Below are 12,123 nucleotides of genomic sequence, written 5' to 3'. Positions count from 1 at the left end.
TTTGGCCTTTATTTATAAAATTAACCCAAATGAAATGAGACCAAAAGCTTTCTTGAGGTTTATCCTTTTAGTTGACCGTGTACCGGTGAACTGTTTCGTCATGAAACTGTACCTTCCTGTGCAAACTTCTAATAAAGTCTTCAATCAATCAATTCCACAGTAGAGACAGGAAAGGGGAGTGAGAGATAGGTAGAGACATGCAGCAAAGTTGGTCGGGAAGGGGTCTCGACCCCCGCGAAACCCTGTCAGGCTACGTTGTAGCCTAATGGTCCTATCATAGTACAGTCTGCGGTGATAAGCTATCACCGCGGTGTAGTTTTCAACATTCATTCTATCATGCAATCAGAATCAGATTGCTGTTTGGCACTGAAGGATGCCAGAGTTGAAGGTGCAGCACACTTTTAAAAGTAAAAATAGCTACATTTATCAATACTGTCAGCATGTTACCACAACTAGCTCCATGTTTCTGCAGGCTCCAATATTACTATATAAGTAGATGTAGGCTATAACATAGCAAGATAATGGATATACAAGCTTAGCCTGGGACCCAGTCTGATTCGCCAGGCTTCACAGAGTGAGAGAAAAGAAAAGACAGCTGAACGTAGCAAGCAGGCTCGATCCCAGGCTAATCGAAGTTATACTCCAGGGGTGCATATACTTTTTTGGAATAGCGGCACTGGCATTTCATCTAAGACAAAAACACTTAAATAGTAGGGGGGAAAGTTCCTTGGTTATACGCAACTAGTTCCTTTCCCCTCCACCAGGGGGAGGCAGTATAGAGACCAGGATTACTGCATGTTTTTGTGAGGGTACCTACCCTCGGAGACACGGGGAGAACATGCAAACTCCACACAGAAAGGCTCTTCTGCCAACCCTCCTAGAGCATGGGCACTGATGACGTGGAGGAGAGAACATATTTTAATTATATACATTTTTAGGGGCATGTCATGTGGTCTCCCTTCACAGCCTCTGTGATCTACTGGTAGATCACGATCTACCTTTTGGGCACCCCTGCTCTACTCGTTCAGTTCTTGTTTATGTATTCATTTTTGTGTTTGTTTGTTTGTTTGTTTTATTTTATTTATGTTAGGTTACACACATTATGTTACAGTATACAAGCTGTGACATTTTGAGGATGCTGTCTTTTGTCCACTATACATAAACTAACAGCACGCATATCCTGAACCAACCCGGGTCACGGTCAAGTTCAGAGCTGCCCCTCTGCCAGCTATCAGTAATAGTTAAATTATTTAGTGTTGAAAGATCATGTTGTTATTTTTTTCTACACATAAAAAAGTGAAGATAAAGACATAAACCGTATGCACAATTTAGAGGTTAGTATGTATGAACGAATATGGACACAGGAGGTAAAAGTGGAGGAGGTTGTAATTACACTTTGGCAGTACAGGCACATTCATAAAATCGGCTCACAAGTACGATAATAGGATACGTGTGTGTGTGTGTGTGTGTGTGTGTGTGTGTGTGTGTGTGTGTGTGTGTGTGTGTGTGTGTGTGTGTGTGTGTGTGTGTGTGTGTGTGTGCGTGCGTGCGTTCGTGCGTGCGTGTGCGATCTTGCCCTGCAGCACGAGAGAGAGCAGGTGATGACGACCAACGTTTGGCTGACTCAGGTAAGATTCACACAACACGACCCACTGTACTTCTACCACTGTTCTCCAGAGAGAGAGAGAGAGAGAGAGAGAGAGAGAGAGAGAGAGAGAGAGAGAGAGAGAGAGAGAGAGAGAGAGAGAGAGAGGAGAGAGAGAGAGAGAGAGAGAGAGAGAGAGAGAGAGAAACAGAGACGGCAGATATTCAGTCAGATTGAAAGTGAGAACCAGGCATGTGCACATAGACATCAAAGGGGGCTTGAGCCCCTACCCTTTTATACATCTGTAAAAAAGTGCCCTCTCCAGACCATGAATGCAGTTTCTACTATGGTGAAAGAAATGCAAATGCCCTCTTTTCCATGCCATACCTGAAGGCAGCATTCAAGAGCATTCAACTCTCCTGAACTTGAATACAGCATCTTATGTTAAAGAATTGCAGTATTGACTTGAATATGCTTACTTCAGTGTGGTATCTAGTACCGAAAATAGCCGCCCTCCAAGCTCACGACGTGTTGTGAGCTTGAAGGTCTGCTATTTTCTTTTTTTTAAGAAATGTCAGCCCCTGCCTCTCTAACATTCTCTGCATGTCCCTGGTGAGAACCATATGCGGCTGTAACAGTCCTTCATTTTGCTGCATGCTTGTTGCATTGTTGTCACTCTTTCAGTCAGTCAGTGGATTATGTCCAAGACCTAGCCTAGCGGTTGGGGGCGCATACCAAAAATAGGCTCTAATGCACCCTGACAGTGAGTGAGTCGCGGGTTTGAGTCCCAAGCCTGACAACCTCTCCCTCTCTCTCTCTCTCTCTCTCTTCTGTGTACTATCAATTAAGGCAGAAAAGCTCCAAAATATATGTATATAGAGTCCTGTAAGGGTCCACACTGTCAGAGTTAAGCCCGGATCATAGTCGGGTCCGTGGTGGAAGGCTTTACACCGCGGTGTAGTCTTTTCGAGTCTTTTTGAGTCATGAAACTACAACGTTACATCATTCCTCACGGTGGAGAGCTTTCCACCGTGAGTCCCAACACATCTCTCTGTTTTTACTATCAGACAGGCAGGCTCTACACCCCGTTCAATGATTGGTCGACCTGAACCGGTCTAGACGGGGTAAAGGACTTCACCGTGGGCCGTGACTATGATGGCCTGAACTTATTTTCTGACTTGAGGTGGAAAGTTTTCCACCTCAAATTTGCGGTTGATAGGTCTCCATCGTAGACTCTGATCCAGGCTTTAGAGACCTGTAAGGGTCCATTTGGAACCACCTAGAGCAGGGGTGGGTAACTTTGATGATGGAGAGGGCCATTATATTTTCACACTCGCTCCAGAGGGCCACAATGTCAAACATAGCAAAAGTAGCCCATTTACAATTTGAATCTAATTTCAACTGCATTTCTTCTCATACCTTTATGAACTTAAATACAAATACATTGGACAATGGACATAAAAAAGACTAGTGCTTGTCATTAAGCTACTAGTATAGACTGAAGTAATTAAAGCGGGTCATGTTTGCACGTTTAGAATTGTAACTAAACCTGTTGTTGAAATTAATAATATATCAGTATTCCGATATTAACCTGTGGGCCCCTTGGCCGCCAGTTGCCCATATGACCTAAAGGAATCGTTAAAGGGAATCGTTAAATAACCAGACCGTTAAGGGGTTCGTTAAGGTACCGGACTCGTTAGAATCCTATGAACACTCTGACACGTGACACTGTGAAAGCTTACAGTTAGTGTCATCAGAGAAAGAACAGCTTAGTGAATAGCAATCTGGGAACCCATCGTCAAAGAAGAAAGGGCGACACCTATCGGTCTGTCTCTCTTCCTCGTAGCGTTCTCTGAGGCTGTCTCGAGAGATTAAGTGAATAGTGGTGTACAGTAACTATGTGCATTACTTTTTTGAGGTATTTACTTTACTTGAGTTTTCCCAATTTCCAATACTCCACAATTTTCTACTCCACTACATCTTGGAACCAAATATTATACTTTTATGCTAGCTACATTTATTTGAAAACTTTAGTTTTAGTAACTAGTTACTTTGCAGATATAAATTATAATATTATAAAACATACATAAACCACTTTAGCCCTATTTTATACCTTGGCTGTAGCCGATCTACAAGCTCGGCTCGCATCGCGGCGCGTTGTGAGCTTGTGGATCTGCTATTTTCAAACATTTTTGTACTTTTACTTTTGGTACTTAAAGTACATTTTGATGCCAACACGTTCATGCTTTTACTCAAGTACATTTTGAATATCTGACCTTTAACTTGTAACAGAGTATTTCTACATTGCACATTTTACTTAAAGGGGTACTGTCACCTAAAGGGGTTGAGGGGCAGATTACACTGTGACATGAGCTTCTCTGAAAACGGTCTGAAACAGTCTGAATCTCATGTGACAGTGTAATCTGTCCCTCGCCCCCCAACAACAGCTGACCAGTACAGTAAGTAGTCATACAGTCAGGATATACAGATAATTAATTTGATTGGCTTATAATTGCGCATGCCCACAATGACATCATCAAAATATTAACTTGTTTTTTTTTTAAGATCATGCAGTAACCCTTTAGGTGACAGGCCCCCTTTAAGTAACAAATGCCACCACTGATGGTGAATGTACTGATGATGAACAGCTACAGGATAATGCTTTGCAGCATGGACAATGTGCTTCACCTGGAGAACAGCTCCACCTGCTGTCATAGGGAAGAAATGCAGACTCCAATGTCCTTTTGATATTGATGATCCCTGCTGTTCAATATAAACGTGTCAGTGTGTGTCAGCCAGGGTTATCCAGGCTTGTAGAGAGGACGGGACGGTTCGGCGGGGGGGGGGGGGGGGGGCGGTTGATTGGTTGGAGCGGGGTGATAACAAGGTGGTGTGCTGTGTTCTGATTGGTCCCCGGTGCAGGAGTGGCAGGACTACCGTCTGACGTGGGTCCCTGAGGAGTTCGACGGGATGATGAAGGTCAGGCTGCCGTCCAAACACATCTGGCTGCCCGACGTGGTCCTCTACAACAAGTCAGTCCCTCCTCTCTCCCCTCACCACCATCGTCATTTCATTTATTGTACAGTTTTTCACGATTGTTATTACCCGGCTTGTTTGAATGCTTGATTCTGATTGGTCAAGCGCTGAAATCAGAGGTCCGATATTCCCTGATAACAGAGCGCTCCGCTCTGTAACAGACCGCTGCTAATCCAAGGCTCAGAGCACCTGCTGCAGTCAAGCTGCACTGCATGAATCTTGTGCTGTATCCAACATGTCAGCCATGTAAACACACACACAGCGACATTTAGAACTAAACGTTGCTCTCAAGAAAGTTTTTAAAAATAGTTTAAGCAAGAAATAGACGACGTAGTGTCAGAAAATGGATTCTATCTAATCAGCACTTCCTTGTTTTCCAAGGCGACCGTGTCGCGCTAGGGGGGGACGCCCAGCGCACCACTTCCAGCCGTCTGTAAACAAGGAAATACTTTGTTTTGTTTTTAGTTTTGTGTCGAATTATTAATTTTATTTAGTAGCCGGGTAATAAGCGGGATAATGAATGGCTCCTTGGTGAATGACGATATATAACATCCCTTCGGCCTGATAACCCTCGGTAACCAACTAACACGTCCCTGGACGCGATAACAGGGCCGTGGCATCGCACCGCCGTAATTCTTATCACGTTCCAGGATGTAATTGGCATCGGAAGTGTTCAAATGTAACTTTTGGGTCTTGAGCTAAAAAAAATAAAAATAAAAACGTTTGGGAACCACTGTCATATCTGTGCTGTCGGGCCAAAACCTCCTTTTTTTTTCTTTTTAAATGAGCTCAAGTGGAGTTAGGAGGTTTTGACCGAAGGGCTTTTTACTACTTTCCATTGGTTCAATATTATTTTAACCAACACACAGACGTAAAGGGTGTTCAGTAGCACATATTTATGAAAAAAAGAGAGGGCCAATCGGGTGGAGTTAGCTGGTTTGGCAGAAAGTGTGGAGTTGGGAGGTTTTGTCCCAAGCACTTTTTACTACTTCCCATTGGTTCAATATTGTTTTTACTTTTTACCAACACTCAGATGTAAAGGGTGTTCAATAGCCCTGATTTATGCCAACAAAATCAAAAACTCAAAATAAGAGGTTTTGGCCAGACAGTGACGATATATGACTGATGAGGTCATAGTCTGAGAGAGCCACTTAGGAGCCATGTCGTCGCAGACAGCGTGACTCGTCCTCTCATGATTCACCCTGAACGGTGGCGCCGACGCCAGCGTCTGAGACACTGGAAGCACGCCAGGCCGTTAAAAGGACAAGGCCGCAGCTGGAGCTTGTCCAACAGAGCCTTTTTCACAGGCGGCAGACATTTTGACGGCTAAACACACAGCTGAGGGTAATAACGTTAATTGCGGGTGTGTTTCGTTGAGGTGTTTCTTACACGGTCCGCTCATGTACAGTCGCTGGCAACCTAACACCTGATTGTATGTGCATACAGCCATCGTTAACGACTGCATCAGTCAAAATGTCTGCTCCGAAATGGGTCCGTTGTATGCTAAATACAACAAGCTAAAATAACCTAGCTAGCATTATTCTCACATTTGCGTCCCTCTCTCCAGGGTTATTCTACTCTTAACAACAACTAATTAAAAAACAAACAAAAACTAATGTTAACTGAAATATCAATAAACATGGGGGCTGCAACCCACCTAAAAATGAATTTTTATGTTTATTAAAGAGCAGGAGAAAAAAGGAGACTTCTGATACTGAACTACTGCTTTAAAATTTCAACAAAAAAATCACACCCATGTGAACTGAGTGGTGCAGGCTGCTCAACAGCACTGCCGTCGTACTCATACGAACACTGGATATACACACAGGCCATGCTCATACATACACACTTGTTCAAATGATGCCGCGGCATGCACCGCACAAAAACATCACTAGGCCTACTTTATTACCCGGTTTGGTTGAATGCTTGATTCTGATTGGGCAAGCGCTGAAATCAGTAGTGAATTATAGGCGTCCGCTCCGCTCTATAATGGACCGCTGCCTAATCAAAGGCTCAGAACACCTGCTGCATGCAGGCTGCGCTGTGTGAATTTAGTAGCGTATCCAACATGTCAGCCATGTAAACAAACACACAGCGTCATTTACAACTAAACATTGCTTGCATCAGGTTGATATGCTGATAGGCATATCAACCCGTCGCTCTCCTATCACTCGATAATCACCGCTGAGCGAGATGTTATCCCTTACATAACGCCCTTGCCCGTCTCTCCCTCCAGCGCCGACGGCATGTACGAGGTCTCCTTCTACTCCAACGCCGTGGTCTCGCACGACGGCAGCATCTTCTGGCTCCCGCCGGCCATCTACAAGTCGGCGTGCAAGATCGAGGTCAAGCACTTCCCCTTCGACCAGCAGAACTGCACGCTGCGCTTCCGCTCCTGGACCTACGACCGCACCGAGATCGACCTGGTGCTGCGCGCCGACATGGCCAGCATGGACGACTTCACGCCCAGCGGCGAGTGGGACATCATCGCGCTGCCGGGCCGGCGCAACGAGAACCCGGCCGACCCCACCTACGTGGACATCACCTACGACTTCATCATCCGCCGCAAGCCCCTCTTCTACACCATCAACCTGATCATCCCCTGCGTGCTCATCACCTCGCTGGCCATCCTGGTGAGGCGGGCTTTTTTAATCGTTTCACAGAAATGTCGTGGGCAGGCGTGTCGCACCAAATTCTGGGCCCTGGGATTCACTGTGGGCCCCCCATGAATGTTCTTCAAAGGGGGGAGGGGGCATTTTTGTGCTTTAGCTATTGAAAAATAGCAGATCTACAAGCTCGCAACGCGGCACTCGAGCTTGTAGATCTGCTATTTTTTGGCAGTGACAATGTGCACAAATCTTTGAATATAACATTTGTAACTCGGAGGATTTAGCTCCTGGGGGGTCCCTGAAACTGAATATTTTGAGATGGGGGTCCGTGGCCAGATACATGTCATTTTGGGGGTCCTTCACATGAAAAGCACCACTGACATAGAAACAGAGGTTTTTCCAAAAAACCTTAGAAGAATTTAAACATTCAAAAATAGCAATCTACAAGCTCGCAGCGTGGCACTCGGGGAGAGTGTTTTGTCCAACATAACTTTGATACACTCGGACTGAACGACCTGCAGAAAACACTCTCCCGTGGCACTCGGTGCCGCGCTGTGAGCTTGTATATCTGCTATTTTTCAATCGTTAAAGCACAAAATAATGCGTTCCCAGTCTAAATGATTAACCCCCCCATGAAGAACATTCATGGGGGGCCCGCAGTGAATCCTTGTACCCAGGGCCCAGAATTTGGTGCTCACGGACATGACGTTTTCATACTAACCGCGATATTACGTTGTTACCTCCACTCAAGTAAACCCACCTCGAGCTAACCTCCCCCACCGCCCCTCCTCTCTCCTCCACCACCCAGGTGTTCTACCTCCCGTCGGACTGCGGTGAGAAGATGACGCTGTGCATCTCGGTGCTGCTGGCGCTCACCGTCTTCCTGCTGCTCATCTCCAAGATCGTGCCGCCCACGTCGCTGGACGTGCCGCTGGTGGGCAAGTACCTGATGTTCACCATGGTGCTGGTCACCTTCTCCATCGTCACCAGCGTGTGCGTGCTCAACGTGCACCACCGCTCGCCCACCACGCACACCATGCCGCCGTGGGTCAAGCTGGTGTTCCTGGACAAGCTGCCCGCGCTGCTCTTCATGCGGCAGCCGCGCAACAGCAGCGAGCGCCAGCGCCTGCGCCAGCGCCGCCGGCTGCACGAGGAGAGCCAACGGGGAGGGATGAGGGGTGAGAACCTAGCGGGAGGAGGAGGAGGAGGGACGGCGAAGGACGGCGGCGTCGGCGGCGGCGAGCCGTGCACCTGCTACGTGAACAGGGCCTCGCTGAAGCAGCTGGGAGGCGAACTGGGAGGCGTGGTCGTGGGAGGAGGAGGAAGTGGCGAGCCAGCGGGGAGCGGCGTCGGCGGGGGGTCCACGGAGGGCCTGAACGGCCTGAGGGAGAACAGGGGGGAGCAGGGAGGGCCGGCCAGGGGGAAGCAGCAGGGAGGAGGGGGTGGTGGTGGTGGTGGGGGGCAGGGAGCGCTGACCCAGGCCCTGCTGGGACACAGCTGCCCCGGGTTCGAGGAGGCGGTGGACGGCGTGCGCTTCATCGCCAACCACATGAAGAGCGAGGACGACGACCAGAGCGTGAGTGATGATCGTCTGTCTGTCTGTCCACAGATCCATCTGAAAAAAAAAATAAAAAAATCGAATATTGTGTAAAAGTAATTTTTTTTGAAAATGTCATATATTGTAGTCAGATACATTGCACATTCAGTTTATGGCATTCAGCTCATGAATATCAAAAGTCCACATTTCAAAATATTACAATATTACACGAGACGAGACCACTCAAAACAAGGATTTATAAATGTCGACCTTCTGAAGTCAGAGTTGCTCGAATTCAAGTGGAAGTCAGTTATGATTTGGGGTGCTATGGCATCTGCAATGCTTTTTTACTCAATATTCTATTTTTTGTTGATGGATCTGTGTCTGTCTGTCTGTCTGTCTGCCTGTCTGTCTTTTTCTTATTCTCGTTGCCAGGAAAATGTTTCTTCATTTTGAATGCCTTGCAATAGGGCGCTTTGTAGGCTATAGAGCATTTTCCTGACCACTCCTCTGTAGAGAGCGCAGTCAGCCATGACTGTGGTGTCACTCAGACCTTGGCATTGTGCGGCCAGGGGGCCGTATGTGGCCCTTTGGTTCACTCTGACTCTAACCTTATGCATGGACTAAAGCTGCATTGCTTTTATTTTTGAAGTTTTGTATTGACGTACATAATGGACGCTATGCGTACATCAGCACATGTGCGTGATCATTGGATTGCTGTCTCAATAACAAGCAGGTGGTCAGAACTGGTCACACGTCAAGATGACCTGCCTTACCTTACTCATCAAAAATGGCTAAAGTGGCTAAAAAATGAAAAGTCGATGCAGAATGCCGGGTTTTCAACAGAAATTGGACTGCTAAGTATTTATTTACTGAAGTCGGAGGTAAAGCCGTGTGTTTAGTTTGCGGGGAGCACATCTTGTGGGGAGCAATGCCAAGATGTCTGGGCCGGATTAATGTCCCAGTCCGGCCCAGGCAGTGACAAGCAGTGGGAGGAATGAATTGGAATAACGACTAAATGGCTGCTCTGAGTTAACATGAACACATTGCAATTATTGTAAAAGCAAGGCTGTGTGTAATCAACGTAATTGTCGTAGCTTTGTCACCCGGTGGTCTGAAAGCACAGTGAGTGATCGGCCCTGCCCAGAGCCTCAAGCAAGAGGGAAGGGCTCAGAATGTAGGGCAATAATGCTGAAGGAGGTTAAAGTTGTACCATGTAACTTTTTTTATAAAACAAATCTTAAAATTGTCCTAACTCTTAAATCGCTAAAGTTTTAGAACACCCACTCCGTTATTTTCAGCTTCTGAAGCCTTCTCTTTATATGTTTTCTATGATCCTGACCGGGGTCCGGTTTTCGCGCAAAAATTACGTCATCATACACTATCGGCCAATCACAGCGAGGGTTATACACTGCCGGCCAATCACAGCGCATCTTGAAGTGGGGTCGCTAGCTATCACAATAGGGCGGCCATATTTGTAGGCGCCCGTGTGTCTCTATCTATACTCGGGTGAAACACTCCGTTTCTCCGGAATGCCTGAACGCACAGGAACCAGGGACCCCTCTAAAGATAGATCTCGGCGAGGTGGAGGCAGTGTGAGGCCCGGTCCGCGGCGAAAAACGGCCGAAAGACGTGGACACTACTGACCACTAGTTGAGCAACTTACACAGTATAGCTTTAAAGGAGTAGTTCACCCCTAAAATGACATTTCTTTCTATTGATTACTCATGCCATGGAGAGTTGGAGTTCAATATAGTCCGGGAAAAAAAGAGGGATTTTTGGCTGAACGTGGTTTCGAAGGGTAAATATTTTTTTCTCAACTGATTCTTGTAGCTTGGGGTCACCTCTTAAGGATTCAAGATGATGACCAGTGATATCCATTGAGCATTTTTTATTATTAACCCCTTAATGCCTGAAACATGGGCTCCCATTGACTTTCTATACAGGAGGAAAATACCCAGAAAAAGATTATTTTTCTGGGTATTTAAGGAGGATCTGAGGGGTCTAACTAGGGGGTTGTCATGATTCTGAATACATTGCAGGCATTTGTTTTGCACAAAAAACATTCCGTGGGCTAGAAATGGCCTCAGAAAACAATAAACGTATGGGTGAGTATTCATGTTAGTCGGAGGCCTTAGGGTTTTTTTTCCCCGTGCTAATCAGTCTAAAAGTGCAAAACTTTGCACAGATGTAGCTCAGGGCTTGCTCTAATGATTTAGCTAGGGCGCCCGAGTCTGCGACATTCGGGGTCGCCACAGCGGCCAAATCAAGTTGGGCTCCCATCGACTTTAGTGATGAAAAGTGATGAGTCGTCACTTTTGTGGGTGTTGTGGTGACCCCGAAGGTCGCCGACTCGGGCGCCCTAGCTAAATCATTAGAGCATGCCCTGAGCTACATCTGTGCAAAATTTTGCACTTTTAGACTGATTAGCACGAGAAAAAAAACCCTAAGGCCTCCGACTAACATGAATACTCATCCATACGTGTATTGTTTTCTGAGGCTATGTCTAGCCCACGGAATGTTTTTTTGTGGAAAACAAATGCCTGCAATGGATTCAGCATCATGACAAACCCTTAGTTAGACCCCTCAGATCCTCCTTAAATACCCAGAAAAATAATCTTTTTCTGGGTATTTTCCTCCTGTATAGAAAGTCAATGGGAGCCCATGTTTCAGGCATTAAGGGGTTAATAATAAAAAATGCTCAATGGATATCACTGGTCATCCTCTTGAATCCTTAAGAGGTGACCCCAAGCTACAAGAATCAGTTGAGAAAAAAACTTTTACAGGCGAATCCACGTTCACCCCCACGGCTCCCGGACTAATAATACCGGATGGGGACCCAAATGCATTTGGGAATGCCCATTAGTCCGACTAAGGGTTAGGTTTTAGGGTTAGGTCTAGGCATAGTTTTACTGAGGTTAGGGTAAGAGTCAGGTTTACGTTTAGGCATAGTAGCATTCACCAGCGTCGGCAGGTTAGCATTTAACCAGGTTAGCATTCACCAGGTTAGCATTCACCAGTGTCGGCAGGTTAGCATTTAACCAGGTTAGCATTCACCAGGTTAGCATTCACCAGGTTAGCATTCACCAGCGTCGGCAGGTTAGCATTTCACCCAGGTTAGCATTCACCAGCGACCATCGAACGTGGTAATAACGCTGCGCTCCCATAATGACGTGCCCCTCCTTCTCCCCCTCCCCTCCCGACAGGTAAGCGAGGACTGGAAGTACGTGGCCATGGTCATCGACCGCCTCTTCCTGTGGATCTTCGTGTTCGTGTGCGTGTCGGGCACCGTGGGCATGTTCCTGCAGCCGCTCTTCCAGAACTACACCGTCAAGACCATCTCGCCGCCCGGCTGA

At 46.7% G+C, this 12,123-nt stretch overlaps 1 protein-coding gene across 1 annotated transcript in view; it reads left to right on the top strand.

Annotated features, from left to right (window-relative positions):
* The window catches only part of chrnb2 (cholinergic receptor, nicotinic, beta 2), a gene marked incomplete at its 3' end in the record, with an annotated part of 66,207 nt that extends 54,084 nt beyond the window's left edge, over positions 1–12,123 (top strand). Inside the window, exons 3-7 of the mRNA XM_080748599.1 lie at positions 1,584–1,628; positions 4,508–4,617; positions 6,858–7,254; positions 8,039–8,806; positions 11,974–12,123. Of these exons, the coding sequence (XP_080604725.1) occupies positions 1,584–1,628; positions 4,508–4,617; positions 6,858–7,254; positions 8,039–8,806; positions 11,974–12,123 (1,470 nt within the window). The remainder of the gene's footprint in view (positions 1–1,583; positions 1,629–4,507; positions 4,618–6,857; positions 7,255–8,038; positions 8,807–11,973) is intronic.

The sequence above is a fragment of the Nannobrachium achirus genome (genome assembly GCF_963921795.1).
Source record: "Nannobrachium achirus genome assembly, chromosome: 2".
Classification (NCBI taxonomy): Eukaryota; Metazoa; Chordata; class Actinopteri; order Myctophiformes; family Myctophidae; genus Nannobrachium; species Nannobrachium achirus.
This window is presented reverse-complemented; position numbering and strand designations above follow the sequence as displayed.